Source organism: Antechinus flavipes, chromosome 2, assembly GCF_016432865.1.
Source record: "Antechinus flavipes isolate AdamAnt ecotype Samford, QLD, Australia chromosome 2, AdamAnt_v2, whole genome shotgun sequence".
NCBI lineage: Eukaryota > Metazoa > Chordata > Mammalia > Dasyuromorphia > Dasyuridae > Antechinus > Antechinus flavipes.
The window spans coordinates 628,162,315-628,186,080 of record NC_067399.1 but is presented as its reverse complement, the minus strand read 5'-3'; the positions used below and the strand labels follow the sequence as shown (position 1 = coordinate 628,186,080).

The 23,766-nt window shown below is 39.1% G+C and overlaps 1 protein-coding gene across 3 annotated transcripts in view; it reads right to left on the bottom strand.

The window, feature by feature from the left end:
* RASGEF1A (RasGEF domain family member 1A) overlaps positions 1 to 23,766 on the bottom strand; it is a 342,873-nt gene that overhangs the window by 29,201 nt on the left and 289,906 nt on the right. For 2 of the 3 annotated variants that reach the window (XM_051981999.1, XM_051982000.1), the window contains exon 2: positions 3,816 to 3,998. In XM_051981999.1, the coding sequence (XP_051837959.1) occupies positions 3,816 to 3,992 (177 nt within the window). In that variant the 5' untranslated portion in view covers positions 3,993 to 3,998. Of the gene's footprint in view, positions 1 to 3,815; positions 3,999 to 9,732; positions 9,996 to 23,766 lie in introns of those variants that run through there. The other variant, XM_051981998.1, reaches the window with a different exon arrangement.

The window sequence follows — 23,766 nt, the reverse complement described above, 5'->3', positions numbered from 1 at the left end:
GAGGGGAAGAGAGGGGGAGAGACAGAGACAGAGACAGAGAGACAGAGAGACCAAAAGAGAGAGAGAAAGAGAAGTAGGTGGGGGGCTTACACAAATACTCAGCACTCAAAAGTGATCATCTTAACACAAAAGGAGTTAGTGCTTCCTCAGTGAAAAGGAAGGCAAATACCACTGATGTCTACATGGGTTGCTAAGAGACATCATCAATTAAGAGGAGGAGGGGGTAGGGAAGTAAAGCCCAGGACCAAAGAGGGAACTATTACTTTATATCTCAAGAATGTACCGATGTTGTTTGGAGATGAAGAGGGAGGGAAATGGGGAAAGAAAGTTTTGCTTTTGCTCCCTCCGTGCAGTATTGTACGGGATCTATCTGCCATGAGTCTTCAGATATGACGGTGGCAGGGACCAGGACATTCCATTCCTACACTCCAGCACACAGAATTCCATGTACAAAACAAACCTCCCAATTTAGACACAAGCTCATATGCTATGCCTATTACCCATCTGCTCAAACCAACTTCCCTGATCTGACGACACATCTATCTACTACCACTATACCACATAGTCCCCTTACCTTCCCTTTGGTTCTAGTACTTCCCCTAAGTGGTCAGCTTTCTCACACTTATCCAAGGGTCAAAGATTCAGCTTGTCTAGCTTTGCTTCTATTGCTCATAACTATTATTGACTCTTAGTTATTTTTCTGACCCTGTATTACCTCTAAAGAGATAGTGGATTCAAAAAGGGAAAAGAGATGCCATTTGAATCAGCGTACCAGTCTTCTTAGCAAACCTTTCTGTAAAACAGCTCATTCTGTTCAAGATTTTGTTCATCTACGAGTTCTTTAAAGTCCTAGAACCCCAGATAATTAAGGAGAGACTATAATGTTTTTTACTCCCATATCCCTGGAAAGCTGTTGGGCTCCTCAAACACTATTCCAGTTCTCAGTGAGGTTGATTAGTGACATAAGCAGAGAGTGAAGGGCATTCTCCTTCTTCTGTATCATTTCAGCACTTCCCGGAATGACCGAGGAGTGGAAAGGGGACTGGAACTGAGGAACGACAGACCTGGATTTGACTCACTGCCTTTTATGGTCCTGAGTTGGATGACCAGGGTGAGCTCAGGGATTTGAGCTCTGGGTCACTTTTCCTCTGTCTGCCTCAGTTTCCTTGCCTCTAGAATGCATTAAATTCAGTTTAATTATATATGGGGGAAACAAAATCAAAAGTGATACAGTCTCTAATCTTAAGGAGTTGGGAATGTATAGGCAAAGTTAAGTACAAATATGTACAAAGTAAATACAAAAATAATTTCTAGGTGGGGGAGGACAAGCACTTATTAAGTACCTACTATGTTCCAGGCACCGTGCTAAGGGCTTTAAGATTATCTCACTGCTTCTCACAACCCTGGAAGGTGGCTACTGTTATTATCTCTATTTTACAGTTAAGGAAACTGAGGCAAAGAGGTTAAGTACCTTGTTCAGAGTCTTTTGGAGGCCAGGCTCAATACTCTTTTGAACGTACCAACTAGATGCTTTTAATAGGGAAAGAACACTAGCAATTTCCTAGTTATGAGATCAGCAGCTGAGCTGCAAAGGAAGACAGGATTTCTATAAGGTGGAAGTGAGATGGGACTGTCCTCGAGGAGCTGGCAGGTAGTGAATGGGTAATGGCAATAAGGCCAGTTTTGTAAAGGAGAATAATATACAATAAACCTGAAGAAGGTTTAAGTTGAAACCAAATTGCATTTGATTTCAAACAAATAGAAGATTTTCTATTTTAGAGACAAGCAGGACCACTGGTGCTTATTGAGATAGGGAGTGGTATGGACAGACATTTAAAAAAAAAATCTAGATTTTGTTGATAGATAGTGCAGTATAAATAGAGAGCTGATCTAGAAGTTGAGAAAATCTAGGTTCAAGTCCTCTCTAATAAAAACTGGCCATGTAATCCTAGAAAAGTCACTTAGCTTCTTTAACAATTAAGTGCTACAGTGGATAGTGTTGGGTCTTGAATTAGGAAGAGTCCAGTTCAAATCCTACCTCAGATGTAGATGTGTGACTTATTTACATAACTTAGCACATATAGGTTATTGCTTTACATATTTAATTGTTCTTTTATATGTAAAAACTTTGAATTAAGAGGAAAGGGACTTGTTCTTATGTTGTTATTTGTTTCCTCAGGGTACTAAGGACAGGACTCTGAACAAAATATGAAATGAACAAAAATTTGATTGGAGAATAAATTACTATTGTGGGCTAACAATTCGTATGAAGAATCTCAAACGTGGGTAATCTGAGAGGAAGCCAGAGTTGTAAAGGCAGGGAATTCATGGGGTTGGGAGAGAGGGGCAGTGTACACACCTCACTAAAATTCTCTTCATCACCCTTGATGCTAAGACTGGCACTGATCCTTCTAACACTGTCTTTAAGGAAACTCATTAATCTAGTCCTGCCACATGTTCAGTTTAAAAGATAAGGATCAAAATGGGTATTGATGAACTTAAAATATCTAGTATAATTCTGTCAAGGTTAGCTATCAAACTTAAGTTTTTTAGGAATCTGCAAGGACTATTCCAGGCCACCAGGATTTCTTTTTTGCAAGTAGAGGAATAGAAATAAGTAGGCACCATGGGTGTGTTTGGGAGTGGGGTGAGGGTGGGAATATGTACACATGTGCACATGTAGTGTGCATTTTTATAAAATTTATTATGAATTCCAAGCAAACCACTACTCCCAGATAAAAAAAATAATAAAGGAAAGAATATTATGCTCAGGTTTGTGTATGAAAGGAATAGTGAGGTATTGATGATAAACTGGGTAGGTAGTTGCTTAAGGTGACATAGAGCTTTTTAACCTCAATTTTCTCCTTCATTTGAATTCAATAAATATTTTTGAGGACCTATTATGTGTTGATCATTGCACTAGGCTCTGGATCTGTTATTTCGTTAGTATAGAGAAATCTGAAGTAATACTCTCTCTCATGTAATACTTTCTCTGCTGCTTAGAATATCAGAAGGTTATTTGGAACACTGAGGGGTTAGTGACTTAAGAAGGATCACATTGTCAATTTATTTTAAGGTTGGGACTTGAACTCAGGTTTGTTTTTGTTGTTGTTGTTGTTCCAAGACTAGATCCTTATCCACCATGTCATGTTACCTCTTGGAAAAGAGACTTGTACAGATAATATCATTCAAATACATAGGCACGAAGAAGGTGAATGCTAAAAATTGGGATTTTTCACTTAAGATTTTGGACAACAGGTGGACTATTAGGGTCAAACTGAGTGTGCTAATTTTATTTGATCACATTTTTCTTCTATCTAGAATTTCAGATCAGGAGGTTTCTTTCCTTTTATAATTTCCTCTGAAGTCAAGGAGAAGTGGATTTTGGGTTGAATCATAGAATTCTTCCTGCCAGTGTGGGCCCTGAAAGAAGCTCTGTGGAATTGAACTTGCTTCTGGGTCTCAGTTGAGCTGATTGAAAAAAACTTCTGGGTGGTATTAAAACTCTAACATGAATGGGCTTGGGATTTCTGTCCCAGATAGGAATCAGTTTCAACTTCATCTCAACTCAGTACTTGCCAAAGCAATTTCTGTTTCTTTCTAAGTTTTACCTCAAAGCAGGATTTGCTAGCATCTTTATTAGTCCCAAGATATTCAGATCCCACTCACCTGTGTTTGGGGAACAGACGAGTGATTAAACTATACCGGCTCTAGCTAATCTCAAGCAAGACTTCAAGCTGGCTAAAGTGACAGTCGTATCACATACATGTAAAATAAATCTTTTCTTCCCCACCCCCATCCAGCAGTCTACTTACATCTGGATAATAATCCACGGTGGGGACCAAGTGCTCAATCAAGGCTTCTAGGGATCCGGAGATAAGATTCCCATCCTGGAAAACGAGGTCTCCACCACTCCGTTCTCCCATGTCTGGCTGCACCTGTCCACTACAACTAGACCCAAGCATACTGGAGAAGATTGGTGTCTGGGGCATAGTTTCCTAGATGGGGGAAAAAGAGGCCATAAGACATCTCAAAGACTCTCTTTATGTGATCTTCCTCCTCCTCAGGTTGGCTGGATGTGGGCATTGTACAGAAGCTACATATTTGAGTGATCTCAGAAGGGTTAGGGGAGGGAAGAAAATATCCATTCACCGCCCACTTACAAGCTGCCTTTGTGGCTGAAGTGAAATGCCATTTCTCGGGTGACTGCTAGGCTCTCCTTTTCTTATTCTCATATTAAAAAAGTGACAAATTTCTTACCTCCCTGGGATTGTTTTAAAAGCTAAAAACTCCACAGTCTGGGACTTTAGCTCCTCTGAAATTTGGAGATTGGCCGAGCAAGCAACACTGTGGGAGAGATCACTGGCCTCTGCTGTTTATTGTGCAAGTGATAAACTGCCACTCTTTGAGCACAGGACCAGATGTAGACAAAATGTGCCCCTATCAGGGATGCCTGAGGAGGAGGGAAGGGGTGGGTCAAGTTCATATCTGTGGTTTGTTTCCCTCTGAAAACCCCTAGAAGAAAAAAAAAACACATAGGAAAGCATTCTTGGGTAATATTTTCCTGGAAGGCAAGTACTGCATTTATTATTATGGGGACCCCCTGTGAGTACCCTGCTAATCTTCTGCCAAGGAACTCTTGGCAGGCCAGTGCAGTCCTTACTCAAATAGGAAACCCAGGAACAGGGTTCAAGCTGGATCATCCCATAATTTCAAAGTCGAAAGGGGCTTCTGAGACCATCTAATCAAAGAAGAATATCCTTTACACTATTTCTGATAGTGTATCCACTATCCAAAGCATTTGGTCTTTGCTAAAATACCCCAGTTGAGAAAGTGGCAGCTGATTCTGCTTTTTGTCATTTAAAAAGAGAATTCTTTACACTTATTTGAACTTTACCTTCCTCATTCTCCAGCTTCTCTAAAAACACAGAGATGGAAGATGGTAGGCTTAAAGTCTCACACAGGCTGGATCAGAGTGAAAATAAAATTTGGGCGTTTCACAGGCACGTGCTCAGCCCACACCTCCAACCATGCCTCTGTATGTGAGCGTAAATATAGCATTCTAAATATGGCATTTATAGAAGAGACAATAGACCTATTCACTACCACACTCTGCCTCCTTTGCTCCTTTTTCCAGTATGTGAGGATGCATATCATCCTCCTTCTGCCCTCCCTATTCCTTTCGCTCCTTCCTTCTCCAAGGAAAAGTTTGGAGGTACTTTTTTTTCAAGTGAAAGGGGCAACAAGTCTGGCCAAGTTGAGATGTTTACAACCCCATGGTGAGCTGTTATTTCAGCTTTGCTTACCCTGGTGGGCTCCTCTCTAGCTAAGACTTCAGTTTATGTGAAGAGCAAAAATTGAAAGCAAAGTATACTATAAATTTCACTGCCACTATTGACTAGGTTGAGATTTCAACAATATACTTGGCTTTACTTACCTTCAAAGCCCCTATTTCTCCTTTACCCCCCTCCCTTCTAGCCTCTCTTGCTTCCTTGGCTTAGTCTATGGAGTTCACTGTTAAAGAGATGCTGAATATTGTTGGAATAGATGAATGGAGCTAACTTATAATGTGTCAGAATAACTCATTACATATTTGAAGAGTCCTTTACCTTGTTTCTATCTTTAAGATACTCCATGAGTATAAGAGTTTCTACTTTGTCTTATGTGATTTTTTAAAAATGGAGTTCAGTTCTTGAACCCACACAGTAAAACCATAAAAACAGAAACTCATATGGCAACCTGAAGTGTTATTTCCTTAAAATTTTTAATATAAAATGTAATTGGAAGATGATAGGGAGAACTAAGTACCAAGTTTTCTTATTGACATACTCTGGGATCTTTATGGGCCTGTGATACATATCTTTTCCTATGGAGACTAAAATACTTTGTCCTAGTACCAGCAGAGAATAGTCAGTTAAGTAGCATTAGTTAAATGCTTACAATATGCCAGCCACAGGGCCAAGCTCAAAGACAAAAATATAGACAAAATCTGATGAACCCTCTTACCTGCAAAGAGATTATATTCCAATGGAGAAGGCAACAGGCATATTTACAGATGCATAATAAACTAATACAAAGCCCATAGAGAGAGATTTTAGGAGAAGGCATTTCTTGGTAGCAAGAAGAATGAATAGGAGTTCTCCAAAGTAAGGGAGTGGGCAACTGAAAGATGACTGAGTTCATTCCAGTTATAGGGAACAGAGTCAGCAAAGGCATGACCTCAGAAAAGTATGATATCTATTTAGGAGGAACATGGAATCCAGGTTAGTAGAAATTGAAATATTATAAGTAACAGTGACACTGCTCATCTCTGACTTTAGTCTGGCTATTTGGAAAAGTTCTCTTAAAATATTTTTTAAAATCCCAATTTCCTCAAGTTGGGGAATTCCTGGTATAGGAATTCCCTCCACCTCCAACTAAGGATTATCTCCAGAGTAGAAAGCCCCAGGGAATTTTATTGGAGTAAGAACTATACTTTTAGGCATTACACAAATTGTAATAATAAATAATTGTTAAATTAAATAAATATGTGATAAGGTCTGAGACCATTAATCTAGATAGAATTCTCTTTTGTATATGGAACTCTTCACCCCAACAGGTAGTAAAAATTGGATCCTTCAAAGCTTACAAACTATAAAATATCACTAGTGAATTAAATCCTTAAATTTGTGATATGATTATAAACACTGGGTAACAACAACACCATGGGTAATCACCATTATGACCACCATAGACCAGGCACTGGGAGGAGCTATCATTCACATAAGCAGAATATGAATCTGAGACCTCTGATAGCCCTTTCCTGATTCCTGGAAAAACCATGAAAGAGTGAAAAAAAAAAAAAAACTATAAGTCATTTTCTTGGTAATTGGGGGGAAAATTGGGTATGCTCAGCCCATACCTATTCCTATTCCAAGCCCAGTTCTTTTTGTTTCTGGGAGTTATCAGACTCAAAGAAGGCAGACACTGGCTAATAGAGGAAGAATACCCACTGTGTCTCCTCACCTTTGGCCCTGGAGAGTGCCCCACAGAAATGAAAGAGAAATGGGAATTTCTAGATTTCATTTATTTGTGGCCTGGAGAGGCCAAAACTCCATTTTAAGGATTTCCAAGTGTGGTCTTTCTTCAGGGTGGTCAAAAATGTAGGGAAGTCACACAAAAATATATGTGTGGGTCTTTTAAAATGCCCTTTCCTCTGAGGTTTCAATCAACATTAAAAAGCATGAAATTCACCATTTAAAAACACAACCACAATAATGACTTTTTACCCATGTTAAAGTTTCAAAGATTTTGGCTAAAGAATTTGTGTGTGTGTGTGTGTGTGTGTGTGTGTGTGTGTGTGTGTGTGTGTGTGTGTGTATTTAGAAAGAAGCTGGAATGGATTGGCCTTAGTAGCATAAAGATCATTCTGAAAGGTCTGAAAGATATTTTCTGAGTTTACCCCACATGAGAATATTCTTATTCTTCTCTGGCTTTCTGGACATTTTACCAACAAACCAAATGCTACTCTGGTCCACTCCCCTAAATACCTACCTTAACAGCTTCATGGGAGTTGGAGGCAGGGAAAGAACAAATGTTTTCAGATCTTCTGGAATCTAGACCACCCCCAAAGCAAAGTAATGGTCTTTGAAGGGCACAGGTGCAGGTGAGCCTGAGCAGATATTTCAGCTATTTGTCACAATGAAGGAGAGCCAAGTATTAGTATCTCCACCTCTAGGGAGCTTCCACCTCAGTCTGCCTTTACTTAAAATGTAGGTGACTTAAATAGGTTTTCATAACAAAATAAAAATGCATAGAATGTGGCAAATGCCACATAATGACATGGAATGTAAGGAGGAAATATAACAAAAGAGCAAAATACTTCCTTGTTGCATTAACATAGGTGTGTCTGTCTCCAGGAACCATGACTGCACGTGTGACATTAGGTCCTCTCTGGAAGGACAGGAGAACTAGACAAATACACTCCTTTATTCTGCTTAGGTAATAGTGTAGTAATTAGGGCTTACACAGTCATTAATCTAACCCAATACCACATTTTGGGCTAACTCTGTGCTTTGTAATCAACCTGGACAGGAAATGAATGAGTGCTAATAGTGCAGTCAAAGATAATGAAGTCCAGTCCAAGGCTATTGGGGTATTACTGGGTAATAACCTAGCTTCCTGGAAAGTATAAACAGAATGTCCTAGGCTGCTTGCTTGGGTTGGAGTCTGGAAAGAGGTGCCATAAGGTGGAGGGGAGGAGGTGAAAGAGTCCAGGACCATCTCTAGGTCCTGGAACTCGTGGGGTCTCACTCAACTGGGATTTAGAAGCCCCTAGAGTTTATTGAGTTTAAGGTTTCTCAGGGAAAACACAAAATACAAATAATCCTGTCAACATACTTATGTGACTCTGGTGACTGTATTCTTGGAAGCAAACAAACAAAAACTCTACTTTCCTAACCCAGAGAATACTACATCTGTTACACTAAACGGTGGCTTTCTAGGGCATACACTGCCTGCTTCATCACTCCTGTTCCCTTTCCTATTTAACTCCTTGATCACTGGCAGATTTTCCCTACTCCAAAGCACCCACTGTTAAGGATCCCTTCCTGGGTTAATGGAAGAAGGCAAATATACAATCAGCTTGTTTTTTTGGTCAGTTATCTTTTATCATGTGTATTTTTATTTGCTCCATTCCCAAGTAAATAGACAAGTAAATTAATATACACCTGAATTAAGCCAGATTTGCCCAAGATCAGAATTTCTTAACTTTTTTTTGTGTGCATCATATCCACTTTTACCTATGAACCCCTAGCTAAGGACCCTTTTTTCAAAATAATATTTTTAATTCGTAAAATAAAATACATAAGAAATACAAAGGAAAGCAATTGCATTGAAATGTGATTACCGATTTTTTTTTTTTAATTCTTAAGAACTCCTGCCTTTGATTGAACAATCTCGCTGTCCCAAAGACAAGGAAAGGAAGCAGGATTCTCTCTCCCTACCAACTTCAGATTAACTCCTGCTTTTGAATGAACAATCTCCCTGTCCCAAAGACAACGAAAGGAAGCAAGATTCTCTCTCCCTACCAACTTCAGATTCACCCTAATCCTTGCTCGGAGAAGTTGCTCTGGTGGACCCCCAGAGTTCTCTGCAACAGAACAAGTCACTCTGACCAGGAAATAAAAGTTCTACCCCTCTGGGACACCCTTCCATGATCCGGGCAAATTCTCCCGGATCGAAGGTTCCAGTGGATAGAATTCTGGACTCAGAGTCAAGTTATATTACCTATAACCATGGGCAATCCCCTCAACCACTGGTATTTTACCGATGACAATATTGACGGTCAGAGTACCTTACTACCCGGTTTCTGAGGTCTCTTCCAATTCCAACTCCAACTCTAGGATCCTTTGCTTCTCTAAACACCCGGGGCAAAGATACCAACATCTTCAAATGCCAAGGAAGCAGGTGTGCCTTGGAGCCAAGGTCGCTTCCGGGCAAAGTCTGTTTCTTATTGCCTCCCTCCTTCCTTCTCTAACCAAATAGCAGGGCAAAGCTAAGCAGCCTTTTCAACCACCCTTAGCAGCAAGGAGAATTTTAGAAAGATCAGAAGGATCTCCTGGTGCCCCCATCCTTTTGTTTCCCTTGAGAGGCTTCCGCACCTGGCGGGGGGGGGGGTGCCTTTAGCCAAAAGCCCAGCTTTTGCTATCCAGACTCATTGCCCAGTGCCCAAGAGGAGAAAGGAAAACTTACCCTCATTGTCTTCTGCAGTATGTACATAAAAGCCTGCGATCAGGCAGCCAAAAAAACAAAAAAAAAAAAAAAAAAAAAAAAAACTCCGAGTGGTGCCCAAGGGACAAAGAGGGAGCTTTAAGCTGTCAGCACTGAGTCCCCCAACTCCACCTGAGCAGTATCATTCCCTCATTCCATCCCAACTCGGTTCCTTCTCCTTGTTTGTTGTGCAGCTCAGCGGGCCAACCTTCTCCGCTTCCCGCCAGCTCGGCTCTGAAGCGCCCCAGGCTCTTTAGGCTACAGAACAGAAAGCCCGAAGCTGACGTCACGACCTGTCCAGGATTGTGGTTGGCTGAGGGGAGGGCTGCCTGATTCAAAAGCAGCCCTTGCAGAGCTCCGTGGGGTCCGTGGGCTGCACGCACAAGCCTCCGCTTGGTGGGGATGCTACTGCTACTGCAGCCGCTGCCCACAATGATGCTGGGGGAGCCTAGAATTTCTTTCCCCTTTTTGGCAACCGGAACCTGTGCATCAGGTTAGGCAACTCCTATGAACCTCCTCCCCCCCGGTGGCAGCTTGGAAGAATAAAGGGCATTTCCACCTTCCTTATATGGCTCAAGAACAATGATCAGGAAACATGTGAGAGAAGAGAGGGACCTTTCTCTGCTTTGATCTGGACCTGCCTACGGAAAGAAAAAGCCCAGACTTACAATCCTAGGGTAGGATGGATTCCTCACAACTGTCCCTAGGAATCTCTAGCCTATAAGGTTGCCTTGGATCAAAGCTCCAGGGAAATTTAAATTTCAGCTCTTCTTTCCTTTAGATCTTGTAGCCCAGATGGCATTTCAGACTCAATGGGGAGCCCAGTCAGGTCCAGCATCATCCCCAATTCCTTCATATCAGACTCTCTCTGGAAAGGAGGGAGAGTTTTATAGAAAGATAGATAGATATCCCTTCTTGCTGTATCTCTTCACTTTGACAGTGCTTTTTAATAGGAAGACTCACCCTTCCTTCTGCCAACATCTCAAAGCGCCATCCTTCTCTGAACTAAATCCAAATGCACCCACAACTTGGCTCAAGCCCTACCTCCTCCCCCAGTACATTTCTGCTTTTCTCTGTAGCCCATCTGGCCTTACCTCTCTTTCAGCTGTTTCTAGTCTAGAAGAAATAATGGTGAGGAAAACTTATTTCTTTCCAGAGCAGAAGGCCTTAGAGGGGGTGGGAGCAATAGAGACCCCTACACATGGAACTGTGTGAGACACAATGATTCAGTTCTTGAATAAGTGCTATTATCAGCTTTCCCTGTCCTCCTGGTGGTTGGCTGCACTGCCTTTGCCATGTACAAAAGGTTAACCTGACTCTGATGCCAACATCAGGGGAGACATCAAAACCATTAGTTGTCTTTTCTATAGCCTAGCTCTTGGGAGCAAGTGTGCCCACTTCTTTGGACGGCATATGTAGCATGTTCCCCTCAGCCAAACTTCTTACGCATTCCCTCTCCACCTACACCTCTAAGTAATATTGTTTTTACTCTCATTATCTCATCCCCAGGCCTTTTGGAGTCTGATGTAACCTCCCCCACTCCTGACTCAGTAACCACAACCACTACATCTTTCATTTACTTCAATTTGACAAACATTTAATAAGCACCTACATTTAGTATGCAAGGTGAAAGAAAGCCTGTGTAGTAGATAGAAAACTGGCTTTGGAGTTAGAAAGACCTGGATTCAAGGGATATTTCTGGCACAGATTATCTGTGTAAGTCTGGGCATGTCACTTAAATTTTCAGTGTCTCAGCAACTTCCAAAATAGAAGTATCAGAAAAGTTGCTGATCTGCTTGGTAGAAGGAGATTCCACACAGGGAATTTCCTTGTTGCTGCTATCGAATTGTTTTATTCATATCTCATCTTTGTGACCCCATTTGGGGGTTTTCTTTGCAAAGATACTGGAGTGATTTGATATTTAGTTCTCTAGTTCATTTTTACAGACTAGGGAACTGAGCCAAACAGGGTTAAATGACTTGTTCAGGGTCACAGAGCTAGTGTCTAAGACTGGATTTGAATTCATGAAGATGAATCTTCCTGATTTCCAAGCTCAGTATTCTATTCATTGTACCACCCAGCTGACGGAGAGAATGAAATCACAAGTCTGGATTGATACAAAAAGTGGAAGGCGTCATTGTTCCCCTTAAACTAGTGATAGAAACAAGAAATAATCTTTCCCTCATGTAATCTTAACTTTATATAAAGGGATAGAATCAGGAGTGTGCTAGAGGAAGCAGGAATCAACTCAGGAGAACTGTTGATTAAATTTTTAGTGTGAAGTTTACATTTTGGATAACCACAAAAGCTACAAATCAAAGCTTGATTTATTTTTTATTTGGTTGTCTAGACTTAAGAGAGTGATGGAGAAAATGCAATGCAGATTGAATTTATTTAGACAGCTAGTTGTTACACATATATAATACACAAACACACATATATTTGTGCATACATATATGTATATATGATATGTGTATATTAGACTATGATAAGGAAAGGCAATAAGAAATTTAGGGGAAGAGAAAATACATTTGAGCTAGGGACAAGAAAAGAAAGCTCAGGGAAATCACCAGAAAAGAAGGTGGCTCCTGAGCTCAACTTCTGAAATAGCACTTCTGAAGGCATGGATGAGAAGGGAGTAGTTCCTATTAATTCCTATTAATTTGGGAGTAGTCTGTATGAATGTATAAGAGGCTAAAATGAGATCAAGGAGTAGGAACAAAGACTTAAAGCTAGATGGAACTAAGAGAGCATTGAAATCAACCTGAAATTTTATAGATAAGGAAACTGAGGCACAGAGCAGTTAAATGATTTCCAGAGCACATCTGAAGGTCTTCCTGACCTTCATGAAATCCTGCTTCAAAGTTCAGTACTCTATCTATTTTATTATCCAGTTTGGGGTTCATGTGTATGAAACAAAGCTAGAAAAGTAAAATAATAATAATGGGTCTATAGTTAGAAGGGAGTGCAGAGGCAATCTAGTTCAATTCCCTCCTTTCACAAATAAAGAAAATGAGGCCCAGGGAAGATGAATGATTTGACTAAGATCTCACAGGTATTAATCATCAGAGGTGGGGTTGACCAACCCAGGCTGTCTGGATCCAGAGTCAGCAATATTTCCATCTTGTGTTCTGGACAGGAGGTAAGAAAGGAGCTTTAGACCTTTAGCACTAGTCCCCAGAGCACACTACTCCCCATGGCATAAGATTTTGAGTTAATCCAATAAATTTTTGCATAAAAGGAAACAGAAACATTCAGATCACAATCCATCCATTTCTGTGAATTGTGAGACTTTTGATAATGTCCTTCTACAAATTCTTCACGAGGGGTCCATCCTATCCTTCCCGACATTATGACAGGACCAATGGAACATTTTGATTATTCATTTATTCTTTGTCCTCTCCAAATGATCAGCCAATAGGTTCTACTTTTCCATTTCCTCATTCAATGTCCTGTTTTTGGAAGCTACTAAGGGGTTATGTGTTATTGTCTCCTCAGACCTACTTACTATGTCCTGGATCTCCTTTGCTCTCTCTGTGATATTTCTTTTTGAGTTATTGGATCTGATTATATCCCTTGTCTTACTAGCACACAGGTCACACTACTGACACACAGCAATAAAAGTCTGCTAACTGTGATAGCTAACAGGGACAAAGGACACCATAGCCAGAGAACTGGCAAGGTATTGTTTCAAGACTGTTAATATGCTTTATTTGTTCAACACTAATTACCTCCCTCTCAGTCTATCCTCTTCCCACTAATAATTGAGTTTTTGTTTCAACTTTCTCTTTGAGTATGGTTAAGTAGCTTTTGTTTGTATAAGGGCTTGGCAGGAACATGCTAATTGCCCATCAAAGGTAACTGAACAAAGTAGTCATATCAGGAGAAAAGGCAGAAAATCTTCTATAAATATATAAAACTTTGCTCAGAGCCTCTACAAAATGAATGCCAGCATTAACAGGAATGGCAAACAGGCATGTGGGCCCTGAATTAGCCACCAGAGCTGCTTGAAGGAATGACAGAGGATTGACGTTATTGGTATGTCTGGGGCACAAAGAAAATTTTATAGTATGTTACATGAAAGTGTCTTGCATTTATATTTCTGCCAGAGGGAAGAAAGAGCCATGAAAGAACAAAATACAAGTTGGTCTCCCTCAGAGCATAAAAGGTGAGAGTGCAGAAGGAATTTCTAGACGTTTTCCAGGCTCTTAAAGAAAAAAAAAAGAATGGAAGTCCTTCATTGAGCAATGAAGGGAAAAAAAAATCTGAAGAGGAATCCTAATGCAAATGATAGGATGGAAGAAATCCTGACTGTTTTTCATCCCATCTTTCTTCAAACCCATCCCACCCTCATATTACACATTAGGAACATCATTCCCAGATTTTTTTACTTGACTTATTCAGAGCATATTGAAAATATATAGAATAGGATTCAAAACCAGATCTCTGACTCCCAATCTAATGGTTTTTTCATACTGCACCATGACATTTTTCATGGTGAGAGGTGGAAGAAATGTGACTCAGTGAAGGAAGAGAAGAAACACATGACTATATATAGATACACACACACACACACACACACACACACACACACACACACATATATATATATATATATATATATATATATATATATATATATATATCAGCTATAAGGCTCTCTCCTGTGCCACCTAACTGTCTCTGAGATAGCTATGTTGTGCACTATGATCAAAAGAAGAAGAAGGAAATACTTGTGACAAAAAGAACTGACTCTAGGAGGGATATGTAGATTTGTCAACCTGTCACAGTTACTAGGGATGGTTTTGGTTTTCCTTGGAAATGGATCTTCTAAACTGTGTCAGAATCCTCTGAGCCTTTTCAAAACTGGCACCACTACTCACTAGTGATGATTCACAAGGGAACAAATGATACTGTCAGCAGGAACTTAGAAAGCATTGATAGGTATCCTTGGTCTTCTAGGGGCACAGGTGCTATTTCCATGACTGATTTTTATTGAAGTTACAGGCTTCTCACATGAGGTTGGATTTTTTTTTTTTGGTGTGTATATTATTTTGTTTTACTTATTTTTCCTCTTCTTCCTCTTTTTTTTAAATTATTTGTTACTATGTATGTAGTATGTGTTTATAATATATATGTATATCTATATCTATCTATACACACATACACATTTCCAATCAGTGAGAGTTAGGAGAGCGAGGGAGATAAAGAAAACCTCTAGGAAATATAAACATAAAACCTAAAAAGAAAAATCCATTAAAAGAAAAAAAATCAATTAAAAAAAAAAAAAACTTTGACAGTGATTGGGTTCCTGTATCATAGATTAAAATATAGTAATCCCTGGCTCTTGTCCAAGGCTTGTGAAAGTCTAATAAAACTTAGGCAACACATATTTGCTTGGAGTCTTACAAATCAGATTAAGAGTGCTACAGACTGAAGAGAAAGATGTGTTTGCTAAGGCACATACTTAGGAGAAGATATATCATAGCAAGAACACTTTCAATAAATATTACGAATAATTTTCAAGAAATAATATAAAAAGAGCACTAAATAAGCAAAGGCTTGATCTTGGAGACTTATAGACAAATGCTAAAAAATGAACAAGGGCAAGCAGAAATACTGATTTATAATTTTCAAGAAATAATATAAAAAGAGCACTAAATAAGCAAAGGCTTGATCTTGGAGACTTATAGACAAATGCTAAAAAATGAACAAGGGCAAGCAGAAATACTGATTTAAACAGACAAATTTGACTGCAAGAGTCAGTAAGATGCGGTAGGGTATCTCACAAATAGAACATGGCTAAGTGATTTTATACTAAATTTAAAGGAACAGGCTACATATAAAAGGGGCAATGGAGTGACATTAAATATTAAGAAAATATGGTCTTGGAAAGAAATCCAGAAACTGGAGTAGGACAACATGTAAGAGAAAATTTGTGTTACAATCAGTGGAAGAAGAGAGAGAATATTTTTTTGGTATGGAACCAGCAGCAAATAGATTAGGAGTTTAAGAAATTCATAGCAGACTTATCCAGGAGGTAGAGTATCTCCGTGATAGGAGAAGGGGTTGTCTTTTCTATGCACATACCCTGACTCTATCGTAAGTACAGTAGCTGATAATGACTTGGTGACTTAATAACCAAGTGGATAAAATGATGAAGACAGTGGCTACTCTGATCTCAATTCAAAAGTGGAAGTAATCGAACTCTTGGGAGAAAGTGACTACTCCATCCTAGAATTTGCCATAGAGAAAGAAAGGATAGCTGTGAATAGTGTGGAATATACTCTAAATTTGGGGAAATAAAAGCATATTTCATAATTTCAAGAAAGGAAAACTGGGATGTTATGATCTAAAATTCTGTAAGGAAAGTCAGGATTAAGTTTTAGAAAGTTTCCCATTTCTCTTGAACTAATAGCATGAAAGCATATTGTTTTCATGAGGAAGAAAGGAGGACTATAGAGAATATGTGCACAAACTTGGATCATAAAATGACATGTACAGAAGGTAGAAGCAATATCAAATAAAGGAAAATGAATACAAAAAAATAAGTAAGGTCTGTCTTATAATATTAAGTTCCAGAGGACTAAAGCTTAGAATGAATTGAGGCTAATCAGGGATATAGTATTATAGAACACATTATTCAAAAGATGAACATTTAGAAAGGAAAGCAGTGATTACTATGACCCAGAATGGCTTCAACAAAATAAAGACATTGTAGACTGAACTCACTTCTTCCTTTGACTGATTTGTTGGACTGGTAGGTCAGGAAAATGGAAGAAAATCAGTATATTTATATTTAACCAAACCATTGGACAGTCTTTCATACTATCCTTTTGAATCTCCAAGATACATATCTTAGCAGGAACAACAACAAGAAAAAAAGGTAAAGACTAATCAGTGATATATTTAAGTGGATTCAAAACTGGTTGAGTGACCCAAAGTATAGCAATTAATTAGTCAAAGTGAAGTGTGGATTTATAGAAAGAATATCACATTTGGAATGTTCAATGCTAGAGTTAAATTTGTTACTTATTAGCTACGGGCAAGTTTCTTTTTTTCTCTAGATACCAATTTCTTCATGTGTGGAACACGTAGGTTTAAACTAGATGATTTCTAATCTTTCTTCCAATTCTAAATTCTATGAAACTATGAACTTGAAGGAGCGTTTTTAGCAGAGTGTCCTAGGGATGTGTATCTGGCCTATACTTGTTTGCATTTCTGTCAGTGACTTGTGTGATAACATAGATGGCATTCTTATCAAATCCTGATACTAAAATGGAAATGATAACAAATGCTGAGTGGTAGCATTTGGGTAAAAAGAATTTATCAAAGCTTTAATGAGCTAAAGCTAATAAAATGCCATTTAATTGTGATAAATGTAAAGTCCTTCATTTGGGTTCAAAAATTCAAGAAGATAAGACAATGATAAAGGTAATTTACTATGAGAGAGATCAAGCTGAGAGTTTCTATTGGATTTTAAACTCAATATTCCATCAGTGGTGCAACAGGATTTCCATAAAACAAATGTGATCTTGGATTGCACTGAGAGAAATAAGATCCAGAATAAGAGAAGTCATAGTCCTATTGCATTGTACCATGGTTAACCAAGATTTGGAATACTGTGTTCACTTCTGGACAAGTCCAAGGGGCACAACAAGAATTGTGTGGACACTGAGAGTAATCTCATGTGAATATCAGATGAAGACATTAAAAATGTTTAGTGTGGAGAAAATTCGTGTTGTGTCTTTAATTATTGGAAGGGCTTTCATTGGAACAGGGATTAGCTTTCTTTTGCATGTCCCACACTAAAGAATGAGGGGGAAATGGTTGGATTTATAGAGGGAAAGATTTATTCTTAATTATGGTGAATAAGTTGTTCTGGGAAATGGTGGTTTTCCCAACACTAGAGATCTTAAAAGTGGAGAACTTGATGACTACTTATTAAGAATGTCATTTAAGGAATTACTGATCGTGCTTGAGTTGCACTAAAAAATTTCTAAGATTTCTACTTTGCATCTGCTGCCCTGCCTTAAGATGCCCCTTGCAGAAGAAGCTCATTACTTCTAGCTTTACCACCATGTTGTTAATTCAGTCTTGACTGACACCTTTCCTTTCGGCCTCCTCAACTGGGAGAGCTAGTGGGTGAAGTACCAAACTCCTCCTAATGCTTTTCTTTATAGACTCACTGTATTTTGGACTCTCATTCATTCTACTTTTCTTCTGTTACTCTGCCTGGTTTCAACTTCATAACACAAGCTATCCCCCTACTGCCCCTCATCCGCAGATCTCCCCCACATACTTTCTTACCTTTTTTTTTTTTTTTTGTTTTGTTTATATCTTTGAAGCTCTTTAGTTTATAAACTCCTTAAGGGAAGAGAAAGTCTTTCTTTTTCTTTATTGCATCCTCAGTACTTAGCACAGTGCCTGGCACACAGTAGGTACTTCATAAATATTTATTGGATTGGATTTTATTGGATGTATTTCTTCCAACTGTTTGATTCTTTGATTTCCAAAGTCAGTGTTCTATAGGCCTATGTCTTTAAGGCATCTACATCTAGATAACAAGGAACTAAGGAAGTATTCTGACCCATGTTATGACCCATGGATGTGTAAGATTATTTTAGTAGCTGTGTCAAGCTACATATCTATCTGAAATAATGCCATTGAGTCTAAGCTTTTTACCTTAGAAAATTAGAGTAAAACATAGACAGGAAAGGGGTATATTGGTAAATGTTTAACAACAAGCTCATAATACACACACACACACATATGTGTATATATATGTATATATACACATATGTGTGTGTGTGCACATAACTATAAACACATATACATCCAAACATACATTTGTTTACAAATATGTACTACATACATGACATACTTTTTTCCCATTATTAACTCTTATCTCCATCACTTTGTCTAAAAAAATGAAACAATAAATCAAGCCTTCATTGTAGCATTTGCTGATTTCTAAGCTCATGATAAAAAACAATGAATATGAACTGGTATGAACTCATTTCAGTGCCACCCTGGAAGGGAGTGACTTCTATTTACTGATGGCAGAGATTATCCTCTTCTCTATAGGTTTCCAATAGGAAGAAGAATTTAGAGTGAGAGCTCAGTTTGTGTGTCTTTTGCATATTTCCTAAGTCTTTCTCCACCTGAACACAACGTATCTTTTCCTCTCATAAATCAGAGAATACTAGCCTAGGGAGACATCCTAACTAATCTGATGCCTTAGGAATGGGCATAATGTAGATATTTATATACACTTAGAATATGAGCATACTTTCTATGCTTTGAAATCTTTTCTAAGAGAGCCACAGGGCAGTTTTCCTAATGCCTTGTAAAAGATGATTTGGTTCCCAAACCCCAGACTTTATGCTTTTACAAGGGCCTGAGCCTGAGTCAGACATGCTGGTTGAAGAAAAGGGCTGAATTGAGTCTTGGGATGAGAGCCAAAGACTCCCACTACTTTCCCAACAATCCCTTCTCAGCCCTGGAGTCCAAGACCTTGGGCTGATTACCAGCTGAAGTTGGAGAAGAAAACTGTCTTATGCTCCTGCCTGTTGTCCCACACAGACAAAGCCCAGGATTGCTCTTTGGTCATTTACTGCTTATGATGTCTGGTAACAGAATCTGAATGGCAGAGCTGCTCTGGGCCCTTTTAAACACAAACATTTTGTAACTCTATGCTTCTTAATCCAAAAAATCAGACTTCATCTACTGACATATATGAACACACATAGTTAACATTTATATAGCACTTACTCTGTGCTTGGCACTGGGCTAAACACTTTATAGTGATTATCCCATTTGAACTTTACAACAATCTGAGAGAGAGGTTCTTTTGTTTTCCCCATTTTCCAGATGCTGAAGTTAAGTGGTAAATGATAATGTGAATTAATGTAATGTAAGTTAAATGTTAAGAAGTTAAGGGTTGAGCGATATTCCCAGTCACAGGGCTAGTGTGTGAGGCCATGTGTGAATTCAGATCTTCCTGATTCCAAACCCAGAATTCCATCCACTATATCATCTAGTTTAATCAAGAAACATTCATTTATTCATTCATTCACCGAGTACTTATCGACCACCTCTTATGTTTATAGTACCATGCTAGGTGCTGAAGGAAAAAAAGATTCCATTTATTCATTAGATATTATTTAACACCTATTGTATATAAATCAGTGTAATTGTGGAGGTAAAAAAATGAATGAGACATGGTTTCTCTTTTCAAATAATTTAAAATTTAATTGGCGGAAGATTTACATATGCACCCATTGCTCTATGAGTTTATAGTCTAGTTGAGGAGTTTAGAGATACAGCAGTTAAGTAGCACTTGTAGTTAAATAAGATATAGACTTAATACTATAAATTTTGTCTTTTCTCTTTTCTTAACATTTCTGTAGTCCAGTTGTGCAGCACAGTGCTTAATTTGCCAGACTTGGAGTCAGGAAATTCTGAGTTCAAATTCTGAGACATTTACTGTGTATTCTGGACAAGTCATTTAATCCTGTTTGTTTCAGTTCCTCATCTGTAAAATGGGCTGAAGAAGTGAATCTCAAATCACTCCAGTGACTTTGCCAAGAAAACCTCAAATGGGGTGACAAAGAGTTGGATACTATTGAAATGACTGAACAACATCTCTATTCTTGAATAAGCCTATTTTCTCTTCTGATGCTGCTGCCAGCCTGGTGCAAACCCTCATCAACCCAAGCTTGACCATTACAATAGTTGCTTGGGGGTCTACCTGCTCAAGTCTCTCCTTACTCCAGTCCATACTTCATTCAACTACCAAAGTGACTTTTCTCCATGTAGGTTTGACCTTGTCATAACTGTACCCATAAACTTAACTGCTGGATCAAATAGCTTTGAAATAGCTTTTAAAGTCTTTCACAACCTGTCCCTACCCAGGCTTTTTACACTTTATGTAAGGACAAAATGACCCAGGACAAAGAGCACTAGGTCCTGGAGTCAAGAAGACTCTTCTTCCTAAATTCAAATCTGAATTTGACACAACTCACTTAACTCTATTTAACTCAGTTTCTTCATCTGTACAATCATCTGGAGAAGAAAATTGCAAACCACTCTGTTCTCCTTGCCAAGAAAATCCCAAAGTGGGTCACAAAGAATCAGATGATTGAAAATGACTAAAATCCAACAATCCTTTTATGTAATCTATTATTCAGCAACACTGCTCCCCCCCCCCTTTTTTTTTTTTTTGCCATTCTTCAGTCTCAGTGATCTCAATATCTTTGCCCTGACTGGCTTTTATAACTGGAATGCTCTGCTTCTTTACTCCTCTCCCCTTACCTCCTATCTCTGGCTTCCCTGGTTTCTTTCAAGATTCAAATTCCACTTTCTGCAAGAGGCCTTTTAGTATCTCCCTCCCCTCCTTCCCTGCTGGTCTTCCTTCTGATTTTATCTCCCATTAATCTAGCATACATCTTGTTTGTATGTAGCTGTTCATAGAACCTGAACTCCTCAATGACAAAGATTATGTTTTTGCTTTTTGGGGGCTATTTCCATCACTTAATACCTGGAACATAGTAGGTGTTTAATAATTGCTTGTTGATTAATTGACTAAAGAAAGTGTTCAGGAAAGGCCCTTCTAGAGGAGATGCTACCTGGGGCAGATCTTAGTTGGACTATGTGATTTGGAAAGGGAAAAGGAGGCTCCCTAAGTTAGTTCCCAATCATTCTTTAGGATCAGAGAACCTTAAAAGCTTCCTCTTGCTGCCTTCAGGCTGGACTGCATTCAGCCCACATGAGCCAGGTTGCTTTCAACCTGTTTCCACCTTCTTTGGAGGCAGCAATGTACTAATGCCCTAAGATTTATTTACTCCCTTGTGGTATTTCCCTCTGAAAGGTTTTAAAGGCCGGTACCTTCTAATTGAAACCTAATCTGGCCAAAATCAGATGAAATGCAGATTACAAGGATATAAAACTCCCCAATCTACTCTAATCTTTTCCCTCCCTCACAATCTTAGGGGTTAAGTAGAAGGTGAGGAAGAATACCCGCTAATGGCAGGGGTGGGGAGGAAGTGAGGAGTTGGGCTAGGGGAGGGGAGAGGAGAGGGTGGTGGAGAGACCAGGGCTTATCAACTAATTTAATGGGATGCATGCAACAGGTTCAACCAGAAGAGAGGCAATTTACCCTTTTCTACACTGGCTACAGTGATCTTATCTGAGGCTGGAAGTCTGAGTAATCTGTTGGTGGTTTCAGGGCTTCAAACATCAATACATATTCAGTTCACTTGAACCACAAAAGCTCATGGGTACGAGTTTGCTACAAATAAGGGCAGCTATAGACATCCTGCCCCAGAAAGTGATATGCTAATTTCTTGAAAATATGTTTATTCTTCTCTGGTAAGGAACTAGTTATCTAAGAAAGAAATTGCAGATTAACTGAGGAGGATTTTTAATGGTCTCCCTCTGGTACACTAGCCAGTTAAAGATCTTAGCTTAAAAAGACCAAGGTCTTCCAATGTATCCATCTCTAGTCGTCCAGATCTACGTCTGGCCATTGGATCCAGACAGCTCTGGAGGGAATAGTGAGGCAAGGGATTTTGTACAAGCCTCCCCTTACTTAAATCCAATTCACTTGTACATCATGGCATCTCCTCCCTGATATCAGGGTTCTTTTTGAGAAAGAAGAACAAATAATAATCACAACATGGTATTGGATTAGGTCATGGTATTGGGTTAGGGGTTGGACTTCCCTTTGGAGCCCTTCAAATCATACTTGTGGCCTATCAGCAATTGAGAGAATCACTGACAAGCAAGGTGCCACCCACCCAGTCAAATTGGGAGTTCACTTCCAAACAACTTGAATCAATCAATGCTTGCGTTTTGAGCTGACTATAGACCTGTCTGAAGGTCCGGAGGGGATTTTCTAAGAGAAGTGAAAGGAAGGCAAATTGTGTGGGTTAAGGGAAATTAATCTTCCTTTAAAGCTCCTCTCACTAGGTCACTACTCAGAAACCATCAGTGGCTTCCTGTTTCCTAGTACGTCAAAGCTGAATTGTTCTGCCAGACCTTCATGATCTTCCCTAATCTGTTCCCCCTACACTTATTCCCACATTGCCTTAATGGGACTTGTCAAATCCATGATTTCTTTCATCTATGTAGATATTCCCTTTACTGACACAGATGGCAACTCCTCCATGTCTTATTTAAGTTTCAGGAGTTGTGATTAAAAAAAAAAATTATCATCTGGTATAGCCAGTCCTTTGACAATGATCCTCTCTGAAATTAGCAAGGCTAATTTTCCCACAATAGTAACTGTCCATTGCTAGACCCACACTTGAATTTGCAGAAATTGGGCTCCATTTGAAAGACCTATGGGAACTCATGGTCCATCAACCCCATATCATGAAGCCTGCAAGCTGTACCTTAGTGGAAGTTTCCAAGTCTGTCTTTCATTATCCTTTAAAGTGAATTCTCCTCTTTAATCATTCTAATATCCCCACTTCCCTCATTGTCTCCTTCACCCTGGGCCATACTTTCATGAATGCTGATTGTGCCCTTTACCAGAATAGCCCTTAATAATAGTTGTCATTTATATAAGGGCTTGTAAAGCTGCCAAAGGCAGTGGGGTGGTGAAGTGGGATAGAGCACTGGTCATGGAGACAGGAAGAGCTGAGTTGAAATCCATCCTTAGATGTTTACTAACTGTGTGACTTTGGACAAGTCACTTAATCCTGTTTGCCTCAGTTTCCTCATCTGTAAAATGAGTTGGAAATGATAAATCACACCTTTGCCAAGAAAACCCAAGAAAATGGGATTACAAAGAGTCAGACATGACAGGAAAGATTGAACAGCAAAAATTGCCAAGGCACCTTTGGTATATAACCTAATTGAGTCTCACCAGAACCCCAAGATATTGGTATTGTGTATATCATTTTTTCCATTTTATAGTTATGGAAACTGAAGCCCATTAAGATTATAGGACTTTTCCATAGTAATAATAGAGGCAGCATTTGAACCCACATCTTTTAGCCTCTAAGTCCT